Source organism: Enhydra lutris, unplaced genomic scaffold, assembly GCF_002288905.1.
Source record: "Enhydra lutris kenyoni isolate GAN:26980312 unplaced genomic scaffold, ASM228890v2 scaffoldscaffold16, whole genome shotgun sequence".
Classification (NCBI taxonomy): Eukaryota; Metazoa; Chordata; class Mammalia; order Carnivora; family Mustelidae; genus Enhydra; species Enhydra lutris.
In genome coordinates, this window is record NW_019154100.1 from 32,026,302 (window position 1) to 32,044,964 (window position 18,663).

An 18,663-nucleotide genomic window follows, 5' to 3' on the forward strand; every position below is an offset into this window, starting at 1 on the left:
ATACCCCCACCGGCAATGGTTGAGTGGTCCTAGTTCTCCACATTCTCCCCCAACAACTGCAATTTTCTTTTTTATTCTCGCTTTCCTAGGGGGGTATGAAGTGGTATCTCACTGTGCTTTTGGTTCACATTTTCCTAATGACTAATGATGCTGAGCATCTTTTTATATGTTAGTTGGCCATTTGTATATCTTCTTTCATCTGCTTCTTTAGTTAGAAGATAGTGAAGAATTTCCTGCTTGTGCTGATGGTAATTAATAATTCCCACTAGAACAAGTTGTCTGGTACTTTTCTTCTCTCTAAGTCATGGCAGCCACTGTGAGGCAGTGTGGGACAATGGAAGACATTAGAAGGAGGCACTACCATCCAATCAGCAAATGTGTGTGTAGTGTCTGCCTCTGAAGACAGTGTCCTTCACTGTCCTACAGCTTGTAGTCCGGTCCATGGTGTCGTGTGATATATACAGAAAGAATAATAGTATACACTTTTGTCTGTCATGTAGAGTTCACACAGTTCTTACCATATACTCTTCAATGTATGAATTCATTTAATCTCAAAGAAATTCATTAACCTCACAAGACAATGAAGTAGGTACCTTGACAACAAATGAAGAAACGGAGGCTTGGAAAGTTCAAGTAATTTGCACAAGGGTTGGCTACTATGTCGCAGAGTGAGGTTTTGAACTTGAGCAGTGTAGGGCCAGACTCTGTAGTCTGTGGTCCACAGTCCATGCATATATACAATGAAAGAAGAGCAAGGAGCTATGGAAATACACAGAAAGTTCAAACTGTGTGTTGCATGGGGTTGGTGAGAGAGAGAGAGTGGTCGGGATGAAATTCCAAGATTGCAAGGCTGAGACCTGCAGATGATTAAAATCGACCAGGGCTGGGGCACCTGGGTGACTCTTGGTTTTGGCTCAAGCCCTGATCTCAGTCAGGGTCATGGGATGGAGCCCCACTGCGCTCAGTCAGCATGGAGTCGGCTTGAGATTCTCTCTCTCTCTCTCTCCCTCTGCCCTTCTCGCTCATGCTCTTCCTGTCTCTCTAAAATAAATACATAAATCTTAAATAAAATAAAGTAAAAAAAAAAAAAAAGTGACCAGAGCTGAGCTGAGGGGTGAGGGCTGTGGAGGGAAGAAAGTCTGTGGCTGGTGGAGGGCAGAGCTGATATCAGAGGCCTGCTGGTGGGCAGTGGGAGTGTTGTTTCGGGGTCTGTGAAAGCTCTTCACTACAGCCTGAGTTTGGAGTGAGAGTTGGGGAGTGGCCGATAGGGAAAAAAGAGAGGCCAGAGGAGGCTGGAGAGGAAGCCTGGGCCCAACTCTGAGGATCTTTTTTGCCTGGCTATGGAATTTGGACTTTGTCTAGGACAATGGAAAGCCATTGAAGAATTTTAATCAGGGGCGTGAGAGATCAGACTTTTCTGTGGCTGCAGTGTGGAGAGCCGGGTGGAAAGGGCAGGACACACAGTAGGTCTTCTACCAGTGTGGGTTTTTCTCTAGGGCTTCCATTTTTTTGGGAATTTATGAAGCATTAAGGCACAACTTTGCCATTCCTGCCCAAAAAGCTTAGGAGAGGATAAATCTAAGATATTTTGGGTTCTGGGTGCTGATTTGGAGGTTTTACTCAGAAGAAAATAGCTGTCACCCTGACCAGAGCCATAAGCCACAAAGGGCTCCTCTTTTCATAGAACTTTCTTCCTGCGTCTCTGCCTGGCACTTGGGAGCAGTTAATATCTTTTCAGCTTATGAGCATTTGCACTTGCCAGGAGGCCCAGCCCTCTAGCCCTTGGCAATGGAGCCTCTGTGGGCTTGTTAATATGCTTCTGTGGCTGCTGCTCCAGACCGAAGAAGACAGCAGCTCCCAGGCTATAGTTTCCAGGGGGCTCCTGCTCACCCTCTCCAGCTCTTGCGAGCTCCTTGTCAGCCACTCCTGATTCAGCTTTTTTAGGAGTTAGCAGGCAAAGCCATAATCTGGTCAGTTCCTTCACAGCCTCCAGACTTGTCTGCAGACCCTTAAGGTCCTGAGGCTCAGTAAACATTTTTCTGTGCCTACCGTATGCCCTGTTGGGTGGGATGCTCTCACACGATGGTGTTCAAACTCCACACGCATCACAATCAGCTGGAGGGCTTGTTCTACCCAGCTCCTGAATCAGAAGGTCTGGGTGGGGCCTGAGAATTTATTTGCATTTCTAAGTTTCCAGGTGATGCTTTTGCTACCAGACTGAGGACCACACTTTGAGAACTATTGCTCTAAAAGAATCAAAGACTTGTTAACAGAGGTCTGCTTAATTTTATTTATTTATTCATTCAACAGATATTTGTTGAGTATCTACCGTTAGCACCTGGTGGGTATTGAGGGAAGGGGGGTTAAGCCTCTCCCCTTCTGCAGGATTGGTTCTGAGAAGAGCCAGGGAGCTCGGCGCAGTACAGATGGTGTTAAGCTGGACTGGAGAAGTTAAGCGGTGACGAGGAGACTGGTCAGGTCATGACAAGTCTCACTTAGGGAGCCTTTAAAGTGTGAATCAGAATAGCGGCCCTCCTATGGAAAAGCAGGGTGATGAATGGGAAGTTACTGTTTGTGTGTTAGCCCAATGTGGCTCTATTGACTTTAGGAAAAGAGCCTAACATCCAGGCAGGAGGTTTCTCAAGAAACTAGGGTTTCTTGAGGCCATGCACCCACAGGGGCACCTGAGTGGCTTGGTCAGTTAACCATCCGACTCCTGGTTTTACCTCAGCTCATGATCTCATGGGTCGTAAGACGGAGCCCTCTGGTTGCTTGGGATTTCCGCCCCCCTCCTCCCGCCCCCTGCTTGCACTTGCTCTCTCTCTCAAATAAATACATACAGAAATAAAATATTAAAGCCTCCCGTTTTTAAAGAACAAGGAAACACCCTGTGAAGACTTAAAGTCATTGCTTTTAATTTTCATTTGTGGGTCATTGTGAGCGACTGTGCATTTACAGTGATTATTTAATTTGGCTAGATTTTACTGGCTGAGAACTTGTGTAGAATAAGATTTATAGAGATCTAATATTTTAACTTGTGCAGTTGCTGAAAAAAAAAAAATCTACAGTAGCCGTGGAATGATTTCACTTGGCTCTGCAAAGTTTTTCTCTTAATGATATTTTAACGTGCCAACTGCTTGCGTTTCAGGGTCTGATCCTCTGTGGAGGCAAGAATGGACGTGCTCTTTCTTGTTTCCCACCTCTTCACTCTTACTCCTTCCTCTCTTCTCCCTCACCTTCTCTCTCTTCCTGTATTGCAGTGTCCTTCATTTTTCCATCTGTTAGCTGATAGACACTTTGCCAGTTCATTAAGGGCTTGTCTTTTTCCCCTGCCATGGCTCCTTAGCAGCTGGTAGAAGTGGCGGTTTGGGGGAAATAATGTTGGGCAAACATTATTCTGGGTCTGGGAAGCCCAGAGTCACCTTTGAGAGCATGTGGTCTGGGGAGAGAGTTGGGAGGCAGAAAAGTCAGATTTTTCAAGTCTGCATGTGGGCTCAGGCTCAGTGGTAGAATTCAGCCAGGGGAGGGTGTTGAATCTTACCTGGGTCATCTCAGAGCAAGGCTAACAGCTAGGAGGCAACTTTCTGCTTTTGTGAATTTCATGCATGTTTCAGCCCCGTTCATGGATGGCTCTGGCAGGACCACAGTCCTCCTGTCCGGCTGGTCCCAAGTGAGCCAGTCATCTGAGCTGGCCTGAGAATGGGCCAACTTTCAGGCACCCAAAACATGGTTCTCATGCCCAGTGGGCTAGCTTTTTATTTTCTTGCTTCCCTCCTGTTATGAATTCTCAAAATATGGCAGTCTCTTTAACGCTCAAAAAAGGAATTCAGTCTCATGTATAACATCGTGAATATAGTCAATGATACTGTACTACATACTTGAAATTTAAGTATACCTTATTTATACTTGAAATTTACTAACAGGGTAAATCTTTTTTTTTTTTTAAGAGTTTATTTTTTTATTTGACAGACAGAGATCACAAGTAGGCAGAGAGGCAGGCAGAGAGTGAGAGGAAAGCAGGCTCCCCGCTGAGCAGAGAGCCCAATGGAGGGCTCGATTGAGGACCCTGGGATCATGACCTGAGCCAAAGGCAGAGGCTTAACCCACTGAGCCACCCAGGCACCTCTAAACAGATGTAATTTTTATTTGCCAATTATATCTCAATAAAAATGGGAGAAAAGTATCATATTCAGCATTTATTTGTCTGAACTGATTCTAAAATTGGCATATAGAGCAAGCTGACATGTCCTCTCCTAGCTGAGCAGGACTTCAGTTCTAACCGCAGGGCAGTTTTCTCTTCCTTCTGTAATGGCCATTGTCCCTTTGTTTCTGGATCCAAGATCAAAATAATCTCAGCCACAAGTAGTATAAGCATATATAAGTTTTTGTCAAAGTTTTACAATTAATTTAATTTTTAAATGATGTATCCTGTATTACTTTTGCATATAAGTTTTAAAAATCAGGTGAGTAATTCCATAAAGCTTAGAACTGTACTTGCCCAGCTGCCAGGAGGAGAAGGGGCTTGGAGTGGGGTATAGCTGTTTTGGATGCAGACTTTCAAGCTCCAGGCTTCCTTCCCTCTGTGCTGCCACCTTCCACTTTGCACCTCTGCAGACTGGGGAGGCACATGGCTCCACCCTTGGCCAGGTCCCCTTCTGTTTCTTTCCTACAACAGCAGATCCTACACTTTTGTTCCCATTCCGTCTTCTAAAATTTTGTTGCCAGCTCTTGACAGCAATGGTCTCCTCTCTGTTTTCCTAAGTCGTTTGTTTTTTCTGTTGTTTTTGTTTGTTTGTTTGTTTGTCTTTGTTTTGTTTTTAATGAAGCAGAGCCTAGGAACTTAGGGAAGGAATAGGCTTTGGGGGCTCTAGGGAGAGAGTATGTTCAGTTGACACATGTTCTTTTATTTTTATTTATCTATTTTAAATATTTATTTATTTATTTACATACTCTCTACACCCAATATGGGGCTCGAACTCATGACCCCAAGATCAAGAGTTGCATGCTTTTCCAACTGAGCCAGCCAGGCTCCCCGTGACATGTGTTTTTATGTCGTTGTTGTTTTTTAAAGATTGTATTTATTTAAGAGAGAGAATGAGCAAGAGAGAACATGAGCCAGGGGTGAGAGGCAGAGGAAAAGGGACAGGTAGACTTCCCGCCAAGCAGGGAGCCCCATGCAGGGCTCAATCCCAGGACCCTGGGATGATGACCTGAGCTGAAGCAGACGCTTAACCGACTGAACCACCCAGGCGCCCCAACGTATGTTCTTTTAAAAGTTCATCCTCACTGCAGATTGAAACCTATGTTTAGGAATAGCTTCTGGGGGCACCTGAGTGGCTCAATGGGTTAAAGCCTCTGCTTTCGGCTCAGGTCATGATCCCAGGGTCCTGGGTTCGAGCCCCACATCAGGCTCTCTGCTCTGTGGGGAGCTTGCTTCCCCCTCTCTCTCTGCCTGCCTCTCTGCCTACTTGTGATCTCTGTCTGTCATATTAAAGAAAAGAAAAGAAATAGCTTCTGGGCTTAGAAATTTATGCTTCAGGAATGCAGCACAGAGGCGGTTACTCATCCTGAGAAATAAGCCGCAAGGTCATGCGTGCTCATGTGTAGACGGTTTAATGACTTGCATGTGATGGGTTTTATGTGATGTCTCCTGTCTTAGTGATCCTTGGGCCAGGAAACTTGAAGAGCATCCTTGGGCACTGCTGCAGCCACCTCTCATCACCGCCTCGGGGCAAGAGAAAGTAGAAGCAATCAAAGGCTTTATAGCAATGAATGAGCAGGGGAGAAAAACAAGCTGATGGAGAGGAAAGGGGGTTGTTGCATGTGCTAGATGATTTTCATTTGCCTTTCTAGGTCCCCTCTTCTTCTGATCTACTTACTTTTTGCTCTGTGAGGCTGTATGAAATACAGGTACTTACTGTGGGTTATATCAATGACCGTTTCGTCACCTGGCTTCGGGTTGGGTTCAGCCAGTGTGACATCAGCAGGAGATCAGAGGAAGGAGAGTGACATGGAGAGATTTATTCCTTTGACTCCCTACCTGTAGAGTCTCCACCATTTGTGTCCTTAGACTGGGGGTCCTAGCTAAGCCTCTGTCAGGTGGCCCTGAACCTTCTCTGTCTCTGGATCCTTCAAGCCCAGGTTTGACAGTAACACTCCTTACTTGTCCCCAGAGATACCATGTTGTCCCTGTGTTCTCTGCACCCTGAACCCTCCTTTGCACACAGTCCCTTCATTAAACTTTCCTGGAGCTGCCTAGTTTGGGTGTATCATCTGTTCCTTGCAGGACCTCAACTGCGACGTCTGCAAAAGGTGTAAATCAGGGGCGCCTGGGTGGCTCAGTGGGTTAAGCCGCTGCCTTCGGCTCAGGTCATGGTCTCAGAGTCCTGGGATCGAGCCCCGCATCGGGCTCTCTGCTCTCTAGGGGAGCCTGCTTCCTCCTCTCTCTCTGCCTGCCTCTCTGCCTGCTTGTGATCTCTCTGTCAAATAAATAAATAAAGTCTTTAAAAAAAAAAAAAAAAGGTGTAAATCAGCCAGATATGGGGACAGGCTCTATTAAGTGCTTATTCCAGAGCTTGCGGAAATAATTTTCATAACCAATTCTGGGCTTGACACTGCCTATGAACTTGTGCCAGTTGTGCTGATGAGCACAGATTTACTCAGAACGACTTTATTTTTCCAGATGGTCAGTTTTAAGCCGGAGATAAGACTAGTCTTGCATTGTTAGTTTCTCACATATGTAAATTATAAACTCTTCTTTCAGAAAGGCGTATTTTTGTTTGTTTTTAGCACTTTGCTTAGGTAGTCAAATGAAGATATTAATATTGCAAGGAGCCAACAGTTTTTATATGCCACCTGGGGAAGGCCCTGCAGTAGGAGGTGAAGGGTCAGATGGACGTGGGTTCTAGTGTTTTCCTCCTTGGCTGATGTCATGAGCTTGGGAGATTCTTTGACTCCAAGGATCCCAAGTAGCAGCGTCTACCTAAGTAGACATAAGTGTTGTGTGATGATTAAATGGGGATAGCATGTGGGAAAGCTTAGTTTGCCGCTGTGCCTGACACGTAATAAACACTCTCTAAATGGTAGTTCTTATTAAAAACTCGTATTAAATTTGGGAACTATATTCAGGTTCCATGGATGGAAGACTAATTTATGAAGTGGTTTCCAGGCAGTGCATTGTATCTGTTTGTACATGCTCTGTACCTGGGATGTCTTTGAAGCTTCCAGTTCTGGTTCATTATTAATACAAACCCACCAGTTGGATGGTGGTTGGGGGCATGGCAAGTCCCCAGCTAAGTGAAATGAAAGAGCTGGCATTCCACGGGGTGGGTGTTTGTCCCTGGAGGTAGAGGGTGGAGGTGTAAAGCTGTCTTGGCCTCAAAGCTGGACCATGTGTTTTTGTCCTCTGGCTTGCTGACCTGAACTTGGAGTCTTGCTTTCTTTTCCCTGACCCTGCAAAAAAAAGGCTAGTAAAATGAATTGTAAAACTAGGAGGTAGAAGAAAAAAAGGGGCAGGTCTGAGGAAGCTGCCCTGACGGGTGGTGAAGTAGACTGTGCTGCTCTTCTAAGCTATTTATTAGGGAAAATGAAGAAGTAATATGCCAAATGAAGGGCAGGACATCCTAATGAAGTCAATCCTAACAACTTTTTTTTTTTTTAGATTTTATTTATTTATTTGAGAGGGACAGAGAGAGAGAGAGAGCATGGGTGTAGAGGGGCAGAGGGAGAGGGAGGGAGACAATCTCAAGAAAACTCCAGGCTGGGCGCCTGGGTGGCTCAGTTGGTTAAGTGACTGCCTTCAGCTCAGGTCATGATCCTGGAGTCCCGGGATCGAGTCCCGCATCAGGCTCCCAGCTCCACGGGGAGTCTGCTTCTCCCTCTGACCTTCTCCTCGCTCATGCTCTCTCTCACTGTCTCTCTCTTCTCTCAAATAAATAAATAAAATGTTTAAAAAAAAAAAAGAAAAAAGAAAACTCCAGGCTGAGCACAGAGCCCAATGCTGGGCTCCCTCCCATGACCCTGAGACCTTGACCTGAGCCAGAATCAAGAGTGGGATACTTAACCAACTGAGCCACCCAGGCGCCCCTCAACAGTTCTTAATATTTTTTAAAAAGATTTTATTTATTTATTTGACAGAGAGAGATAACAAGTAGGTGCAGAGAGAGAGAGAGAGGAGGAAGCAGGCTCCTTGTTGAGCAGAGAGCCCGATGTGGGACTCCATCCTAGGACCCTGAGATAATGACCTGAGCTGAAGGCAGAGGCTTAACCCACTGAGCCACCCAGGCGTCCAGTTCTTAATATTTTCTTACATGAATATTACATTCAAAAATGATATTTGAAATATCATTTCAAAATGATCATTTTGAATTATTGATCATTTGATTAAATGATCAAATATGATCATTTGAATAATCAATTAAGAATTAAACCACTTGGGGGAGCCTGGGTGGCTCAGTGGTTAAAGCCTCTGCCTTCAGCTCAGGTCATGATCCCAGGGTCCTGGGATCGAGTCCCGCATGGGGCTCTCTGCTCAGCAGGGAGCCTGCCTCCTCCTCCTCTCTCTCTCTGCCTGCCTCTCTGCCTACTTGTGATCTGTCAAATAAATAAAAAAAAATCTTTAAAGAAAAAAAAAGAATTAAACCACCTGAAATCCTGTACTCATAGATTATCATTGTTAATGTTTTATATATCACCTAGTGGATTTTTTCACATGCATCTATATATAAATTCAAAATGGAATGATTTTATACTGTGGCTCTGTAACCCGTACTTCTCTGTTACTGTGTATGTCCTTCTATGCCAATGGATATAAATCTGGTATTTTTAAATGGCCATAGGGCATTTTATTGTATGTCCTTGCCTTAAATGCAACCAGTGCCATGCTTTTGAAATTTCTGTGTTCTTCTCAGTGTTTCATTATTATAAACCAAGCCCTGTAGTTATTTTTGTAAATACAGTGTTTGAAACTCTCTGGATATCTCTGCTAGTTTTTTTTTTTTTTTAATAGGCATAATCCACGCCTTGGACTTTTTATATCCTCCAAAGCACCTAGCACAGTCTCCTAATAGGTAAACCCTTGTTGGATGCAGAATTTGACATTAAAAAGGATGAGAGCATGGATATTTACCACAGTTCCATTATTTATCTTCCAACCTAAGATCATCACTAGCCAGCCTTTAAATCACATATGTTTGTGATTTCAAGACCATATCAGACTTCCCATTACCTATAATAATTATAGTAATACTGACGTAACTCTTGAGGTTTTCCGAGCACTTTTCAGATTGTAATATCGTATAGATCTTGGGGTGGCTATTATTGTTACTCCCATTTTGCGGTAGAGGAAACAGTTTCAGAGAGTTTAAATATCCTTTATGCTACTCCATGCTGTGTCTTTAACTTATAGACCTAAATAAACAAAAGAACAATCAGGTTTATGTGTTAATTGGAGTGTTAGTATCTTATGTTGTTGTTTTTAAATACCAATGACATGGAAAAGGAATGAACTCTTTTAGTGAAAGTATTGGTAGCTACTTTGCAAAGTGATATATAAACAGGGTTGCTTATCTAACTAGATTTGCTGGCCATATTCAAAGTAATAAAAAAATTCCAGCCCCGCAAGTACTGTTAGTGAAGACATTTCCTGTGCCAGTAACTCCTCTCTGGCTGTTTTTGGTTTCCAGTGCCCTCACTCTGTCCATGGGTACATTTTCACTTGTTGGTTTCACTAAGGGAAGGATTAACTTATACTTTTCTTTTTCTCTACCTCGTGGATCTTCAGCTATGACAGAGACTCCACTTTCAACGTGTTTGTGGGGAAAGGACAACTGATTGCAGGCATGGACCAAGCTCTGGTTGGGATGTGTGTAAATGAGAGGCGTTTTGTGAAGATCCCCCCAAAGCTTGCCTATGGAAGTGAAGGAGTTTGTAAGTTCTTGTTCCGTGTTTGTAAACACATTTGCAGAAACAACAAGAACCTCTGGAGGGTATTCAGTCAGGCAGATCAGAGAATCTTCGGAAGCTTTAAATCGAGGACAATGAGAAGCAGTGAACACACACACACACACACACACACAGAGCTAAAATTTCATCTTTGGTTCATTTCTTCTAGATGTGAAAGAAGTAGTTATTAACACAGGTGTATTGAATGTCACCCTTGTTGAGAGGAGGACCATTTTTTTTTTTTCTCATTTCTTTCAATTTTATTTTGAGGAATGAGGGAGGGAGCGTGACCCATTTTGGAATTGTTCAGTAACCCCCTTGAACACCCGGGCAGCATCCTAGGTGTTTATTCATCTGGCCTGAACAGCAGCAGCTTCTCAGTGGGAATTCTCTTTGATTTTTAGCTGATGTGATCCCCCCAGATTCAGTTCTTCATTTTGACGTACTTCTGATGGACATTTGGAATTCTGAAGATCAAGTTCAGGTTCACACTTATTTCACACCTCCCAGTTGCCCTCGGACCATCCAGGTGTCTGATTTTGTAAGGTACCACTACAATGGAACATTCTTGGATGGGACACTGTTTGATTCAAGGTAAGTGCCACCATTCCAGATAACATCGAGATGCCCCTTAGTTCCTTCTTTCTCACCTGCTTTTTATGCCCGTGGAGAAACCAGAAGAGAGACTCTTCCCAATTTCCATTGTGCCAACTCCCTCACTCATGGCTTTTGGTTAATGTGTCATGCTCTGTAAAGCCAGAGTCCTCCAAATTTTAATACATTTTACAGGAATGTAAGAACAATGTTTATCTAAATTAACAGTGTCTTGGAAGCTCACCATTAAATGAAGGGCCCTATTTGCAAGTGGGTTGATGCATTTTTAAAGTCCATTTTTATAGTTTTCCCATGGAAGAATGAGGGGAAGCCTGAATGTTTATGAAGCTATGGAAAAATGCAAGGAGTAAGGTGCTAAGGTAGAGAACAGCGAACCCTTAAGGGCTTTCCTGTTGTTGTAGCGTATTTGGTTAGATAGAGTAGCAGGCCTGTTTTTGTTAATCATTGTGATTTAATTACACGACTTTTCTGCTGTCTTTGGGAACAAAGATCTAAAAATGCCTGTCGTCAGGGATGAGTATAGTTTCACTATTTAGATGATAATTGGGTTCCTAAAGCCTTATTGAGGAATGAGTTGGAAACACCCTCAATAGTATGGAACTTTCCCCCTTTCTCATTGGTTTTCAGTCATAATCGCATGAAAACATATGACACATATGTGGGCATTGGCTGGCTGATTCCTGGAATGGACAAAGGGCTGTTGGGGATGTGTGTGGGGGAAAAGCGCATCATCACCATACCTCCTTTTCTGGCCTATGGAGAAGAGGGAGATGGTAAGTCTTTCTCACTCTTCAAGCTGCTCTCATCTGTCCTTTTTTTTTTTTTTTAAGATTTTAATTTTTTTTTTTTTTTTAAAAGTTTTTGAGGGGGGGGGGGTGAGAGAGCACAAGCAGGGGCTGCCGCAGGGGAGGAGGGAGAAGCAGACTCCCTGCTGAGCAGGGAGCCTGACATGGGGCTCGACCCCAGGACTCTGAGATCATGACCTGAGCCGAAGGCAGATGCTTAACCCACTGAGCCTTCCAGGTGCCCCTTAAGATTTAATTTTAAGTAATCTCTATACCCAAGGTGGGGCCCCCACTCATGACCCAAAGATCAAGAGTCGCGTGCTCTTCCAGCTAAGCCAGCCAGTCGCCCCTCATCTGTCCTTATATTTTTATTGCTGTCATTAATTCAGCTTACCACATGAAACCTGCCAGATGTTTTGGTCTAGACTTGCACTGTCCAATATAATAGCCACTAGCAACGTGTGGCTATTTATAGTTAAATTTAAAATAAACTAAAATAAAGTAAAATCGAAAATTCTGTGCCTTAGCCACACTGCCACATTTCACCTACTTCAGAGCCACATGTTGCCGAGGGCTGCTGTCCCGGGCAGTGCAGGTACAGAGCATTTCCATCACTGTAGAAAGTTCCGTTGGGCAATGGTAGTTTAAATCATCTACCTCTCATCACTGAATTGTGGAAACTTCCACTTATTCATGGTCATTGGCGTTCATAAGTAAAGCATCTGCCACTGCCTCATAAGCTGTAACCTTATGCAGCCTCTCCAGCCTGCATTTTCCCATCTGTGAAATGAGATTTAAACTAGAAAGTCCAAATGTGGTAGATCTCAAGGTAGAAATTTAGTATATGATGTCAGATTTGCCATTTCCATCCCCCCACCCCTGATTTGTACCTCCAGGGTGGGTTTTACCTGTGACATTTGTTCCCTGTGGACAGATGCAAAGCCTCATGTTAGAAAAAGCATGAATTCAAACTAGTGTCCTTTCTTTTTTTTAAAGATTTTATTTATTTATTTGACACAGAGAGAGAGATTACAAGTAGGCAGGCGGAGAGAGAGAGGGGGAGCAGGCTCCCTGCTGAGCAGAGAGCCTGATGCGGGGCTTGATCCCAGGACCCTGAGATCATGACCTGAGCCAAAGGCAGAGGCTTACCCCACTGAGCCACCCAGGCACCTGAAACTAGGGTCCTTTTTTGAAGGGAGAAAACAGAATATTGGCTGGTAAATGGCATTTTGTGGTTACTCATATTTTAATTTCAGGCATATTTAATCACACTGACAGGCTAACACAACAAAGAGAACCTCCTGGCATTTAAACAAGCAGGTATATGTAGTTAAGAATTGAAAAATGGAGATATGATGCATTTAAGTTTACTGACGGTGACATTTGTTATACTGACTGTATAATAAGTTTATCCAACTTATAATAACCCTACCATAATGTTTTCCAACCTATGTTTCCTGGCACTCTATGTCTACAGAGCCGGAGGAGAGAGGAGGAAACGGGGCTCAGCTTTCTCTCCTGTCCACCTCCTCTTTTATTGCTGGGGATCTCCAGACAGTCCCTTCCAAAAGCAGGGGTGGGGATTCCTTGCTAAAAGAAAAATAAAATGTGAAAACAACTGCTGTAAATACATCTTAATTCTCCATTCCCCAAGACACGTTGTTATTCTGATTGATACTCTAGTGGTCTTGTCCTTAGCCAGTGCAAGTCCATTTCCCTTGGCTCTCACATCCTTTCGATGTCATCCAGATGCATACCTCATATATAATAAAACTAGATGCCTGGCCCAATTTGAGGAATATTATTTACTTATTTTAAATTAAAACTGTGTTAAATATTTGAAGTAAGCAGTTTATTTGAAATAGTTATTATTTACTACTTTAATACTGTGCTCAAGTATCCAGGAATAATTTTATTTATTTATTTATTTGCTTGTTTGTTTATTCATTTTAGAGAGGGTCGGGAGGGGCAGAGGGAGCAGGGGGTTGGTGGGGGAGAGAATCTTAAGCAGGCTCCACACCCTGTGCGGAGTCTGACTCGGGGTTCAATCTCACAACTCTTGAGATCATAACCTGAGCAAAAATCAAGAGTCAGACATTTAACCAACTGAACCACCCAGGCGCCCCAGATATAACTTTAAATAGGAGAATTGTATGGTACGGAAATTATATCTTGATAAAGTTGTTATTAAAAAAACAATATTCAATTAGTTCATAATAACGCTAGAAAAATTTAAATTCTGGAGTTACTTTTAAGGTTTTCTTTTTTCTCCTAAATTAAAAAATACATAAAAGTACAAAAGATTCCTGTTCTATCACACACACATACCCATTCACACACTTCGGGGATTGACCACACCTTACATTCCACAGGCTGACTCAGCAGCGGTTCCCAAGATTTCCTTATTCCCTTGAGGGGAAGGAGGAGGGGTGGGCTCTGCCAAAGAGCTGGTTGAAGAAACTCAGGCTTAGTATGCTGTGTCATTCACTCGCCCAGGCCTACTCCCTTGCAAGGTATAACAAATGGCAAGTAAGAGTGTTGAGATAGGTGGTTTGTCAGTTAATTTCCTTTATCTCAAGGGACTAAATTGAATTATTTATTGGTTGATGTTGATCTTTGCTTGATGAGTTAGTACCCAATAATCTCTTCATGTAGATTATCATTTTGTAGATGTTCATGAAGTCCCCACTGTTGGGAGTATCCAAAAGAAGCAATACCATCCAGAAGTTAGAAGCAATTTGATGACTTATATTTTGCGTTATGGGTGCGATTTTTCCCCCTCTCAGCTAGGTTTTTTGTTTTTTGTTTTTTTTTGACAGAGATCACAAGTAGGCAGAGAGGCTGGCAGAGAGAGGGAAGCAGGCTCCCCGCTGAGCAGAGAGCCCGATGCAGGGCTCAATCCCAGGACCCTGGGATCATGACCTGAGTCGAAGGCAGAGGCTTCAACCCACTGAGCCACCCAGGCACCCCACCTCTTGGCTAGTTTTAATTTTATTTATCTCCTGTTTTGGATGCACTTAATAACCTGAATTTTGCATTTTGCCTTTTCAAAAAAATTGGTGGCTGGTTCCAGAGAACAATTCTATGTAGTATTCCATAGAACCAGGCCCAAGGTTTAGAATTTATGCCTTTAAATGTCTGATTTGGGGTCGCCTGGGTGGCTCAGTTGGTTAAGCAGCTGCCTTCGGCTCAGGTCATGATCCCAGCGTCCTGGGATCGAGTCCCACATCGGACTCCTTGCTCGTCTGGGAGCCTGCTTCTCCCTCTGCCTCTGCCTGCCATTCTGTCTGCCTGTGCTCGCTCTCTCTCCCTCTCTCTCTCTGACAAATAAATAAATAAAATCTTTAAAAAAAAAATGTCTGATTTGCATTTGTACACAAACAGAATCCCACAGAGGCATGTATTTGGGTTTTCATATGGGTTCATAACCACCCACATAGAGCCTTGATTTGTCAGCACAAGCAGACAATATGGTTGTAGTAGTCTCGCATGTCATTAATATTGGTTTGCTCCTTTTTCTGAAGAAGTCAGGCTTCAAATTATATTCGCCAGTGCATGGTTGGGCACCATGGACACAATGGTGACAGAACATAGCTGGACACCCTGGGGGACCACCCAGCATGTGAAAGAACATTTCTTTCCTTGACTTGGAAACTTCAAGGAATGAGTAATACCAACACAGTGGGAGTTGAGTTGTAGTTAAAAGTACTTCTTATGGGCGCCTGCGTGGCTCAGTTAAGCATCAGCCTTTGGCTCAGGTCAGGATCCCAGGGTCCTAGGGTCCAGGGTCCTTGCTCAGCATGGAGCCTGCTTTTCCCTCTGCCTGTCGCTCCTCCTGCTTGTGCTCTCTCTCTCTCTAACAAATAAACACATAAAACCTTAAAAAAAAAAAAAGGACTTCCTAAATCTTGTGTCCTGATTTCATCTTCTTCCTCCATTCTACTCTAGGAAAAGACATTCCTGGACAGGCATCTCTGGTGTTTGATGTTGCGTTACTGGACCTCCATAACCCCAAGGATGGCATTTCCATTGAGAATAAGGTAGTCCCAGAAAACTGTGAGCGGCGCAGTCAAAGTGGGGACTTTCTCAGGTATCATTACAATGGCACCCTTCTGGATGGCACCTTCTTTGATTCCAGGTAAGGAAACAACTGGAGGCTTCACTCATCAGAACATCTTATTAAATACAGTCTACCTCTGGCTGGACCATGATCTGAATACTCTGTCAATGCTGATTTGTAGTTAGTATTTTCATCTCCAACATATCTTTGTTTTCTGACATTGAATTCCTTCAGAGGCTGTTAGAATGGTCTCCTTCTTGGGGTCTGTGGGGAATAAGTCTGCAGGAAAACAGGAGTGACTCAGCCTCTACTCCCACCATCCCCCACACTGTGCTCCACTATCCAAATGTGCAGCCAGCTATGGGATCCACGATGGGAAGTGGCCGAGCCGAGGCCTGCGTGGTAGGATGAGAAGAGAACAGACTTGGTGCCAGGAAACCTGGGTTCTTGTCCTGGTGTGTGGTGACTTTGCATGGCATTTGACCTCCCTGCACTTCAGGGTTTTCCTCCTGTAACTGGTACCTTTCCCAGAAATGGTTAAAGAGATAAGGTATGTAAGACTACTCTATAACATAACATGGGGGGAAAAAAAAAGAGTGCTCTGTGAACTTCAGAGGCTACTGGAGGAGTCGGGCTGTGTGCTTCCAGCTCCCACCCCGCTGCAGAGGCGAATTACCATGCCGCTGTTGTTATTTACTGTCTTGGTTTGCTTCTGAGGCTTCCGCAGCTGCACAGGTGGCTGCGGCAGGTGGCTTGCTCTGTCTTGCTCCTTCAAGTGGCACGAGCTCTTTGGAAACCACCTCCTCAGCTTCCTGTGGAGCAAACAGGTAGTGACAGCAGCTTACCTGTCTCCCTGAGGTTGTGGACTTCTAATTTCTTCCATCACCTGAAAACAGTACAGAAGAATTTTTATATGACATTGTTTTGTTTGAATGATGTGTCTTTCCTATTTTTAGGGTCTCCTCTTTTACAATTTTCATTTGATTTTGGGGAAAAATAATAGTCACATGATTCAAAATTAAAACTAAGTGTGGATTAAGATATCTCCTATTACCCACCCCTGCCTACCTGACATCTCCCTCTCTCCTAGCCACTTGGAATTAACTACTTTCCTTTGTGTATGTATGTATGTATGTAAGCTTTATACCCGATGTGGAGCTTGAACTCATGACCCTGAGATCAAGAGTTGCACACTCTACCTACTGAGCCAGCCAGGCACCCCTAAAATTAACCACTTTTTAAAAAAAATTTTTTTTAAGATTTTATTTATTTGACAGAGAGAGAGAGAGAGAGAGAGAGGAGCACAAGCAGGCAGAGTAGCAGGCTCTCCGCTGAAAGAGAGCCCAATGTGGGACTCGATTCCAGGACACTGGGATCATGACCCGAACAGAAGGCAGATGCCTAACCAACTGAGCCACTCAGGTGCCCCTTAACCACTTTTCTTAAGAAGTTTCTTTTTTATTCCTCCACTGTGTGGATTTTTTTCTAATGCAGATATAAACAACTATGGATGTTATCTTATTTTCTCCCCTTTATAGTGAATAGTGTATAGTATACAGAATACACTACTCTGCCTCTTGCTTTTTTTTTTTTTAATCACCTTGGGATTTTTCCATATTAATATATAGAGAGACAGCTCAGGGCTTTATCTCAGAGTTGTGAGTTCAAGCCCCCAGTGGGGTCCATGCTGGGCATGGAGCCTACTTAATAAAAAATACACACACACACACACACACACACACACACACACAGAGGGAGAGGAATTATTTATACTTTATGTCTGCCTAGTGTTTCATTGGGTGAATATTCCAAATTTATTTAACTATTCTACTGATGAACATTTGAGTTGTCTTTATTCTTTTTCTACTACAGAAAATATTCAGTGTGTGTGTGTTATTAGTTGTTACTTGTGAGCTTGGTTCTGTCCATTATTCCCTGGAATTCTATTAATTCTATTAAATTAATTAAATTAAAATTTTAAAAATCTACTAATTAAAAGACCATTTTTTCTAGTGTATACCATATTTCTTTCCATAGGAAAGGAACCATGGGGCACCTGAGTGGCTCAGTCAGTTGAGTGTCCAACTCTTGATTTCAGCTCAGGTTATGATCTCAGGGTTGTGAGATCAAGGCCCAAGTTGGGCTCTGTGCTCAGCGGAGAGTGTGCTTGAGATTCTCTCCCTCCCTCTCCCTTTGCCCCTCTTCCCATACTCTCTCTTTGTCTCTCTCCCAAATAAATAAATTCATCCTTAAAAAAATTAAGGGGGGTTGACTGGGTGGCTCAGATGGTTAAGCATCTGCCTTTGGCTCAGGTCATGATCCCAGCATGCTGGGATCGAGCCTCACATCGGGCTCTTGGCTCAGCGGTGAGTCTTCTTCTCCCTCTCCCTCTCCCTCTGCCTCTCCCCCTGCTCGTGCTCTTTCTCTCTCTCTCTGTATCTTTCTGTCTCAAATAAATAAAATCCTTTAAAAAAAATGTTGGGGCACCTGGGTGGCTCAGTCATTAAGTATCTGCCTTCAGCTTAGATCGTGATCCCAGGACGATCTAAGCTGAAGGCAGATACTTAATGACTGAGCAGGAAACCTGCTTCTCCCTCTCCTACTCCCCCTGTGTGTGTTCCCTCTCTCACTGTGTCTCTCTCTGTCAAAAAATAAATAAAATCTCTTAAAAAATTAAAAAAATATTCTTTATTAAAATTTCTATTTTAAAAAATATTGCGTTCTTGGGTGCCTGGCTGGCTCAGTCAGTAGAGCATGTGACTCTTGATCTCAGGGTTGTGAGTTCAAACACCACGTTGGGCATAGAGCCTACTCAAAAAAAAGTATTATGCTCTTATTGTATAAGTGAAACAATACAAAGGTGTATTGTAATGTAATAATTTAATAAATTTAATAATTTAATAAAATGTAATAATTTCCCATTAACCCCTTTAGCCATAAATATTAATAACCTTCCACAGTGTCTCTCCGTGTTCATAAATCTTTCATGTTTAAATCTTCAGTCCATATGGAATTTATTGTGGTATTCAGTGTGACAATAAGGATCTAACTTTATGTCTTTCCAGATGGTTAGCTAGTTTTTCAAACACCCTTTACTGAAAACTATTTTTCCCTCACTCATCTAAAATGATTTTTTTTAAAGATTTTAATTTTTTAAAAGATTTTATTTATTTGTTTGACAGAGAGGGAGAGAGAGAGAAAAAGAGACAGTGAGAGAGGGAACACAAGCAGGGGGAGTGGGAGAGGAAGAAGCAGGCTTCC

General features: G+C 43.2%; 1 protein-coding gene across 1 annotated transcript in view; it reads left to right on the forward strand.

Annotated features, from left to right (window-relative positions):
- Positions 1 to 18,663, forward strand: part of LOC111147446 (FK506 binding protein 9) — a 37,644-nt gene that overhangs the window by 2,084 nt on the left and 16,897 nt on the right. Inside the window, exons 2-5 of the mRNA XM_022503455.1 lie at positions 9,782 to 9,927; positions 10,347 to 10,536; positions 11,185 to 11,330; positions 15,291 to 15,480. Coding sequence (XP_022359163.1) covers positions 9,782 to 9,927; positions 10,347 to 10,536; positions 11,185 to 11,330; positions 15,291 to 15,480 — 672 coding nt within the window. The remainder of the gene's footprint in view (positions 1 to 9,781; positions 9,928 to 10,346; positions 10,537 to 11,184; positions 11,331 to 15,290; positions 15,481 to 18,663) is intronic.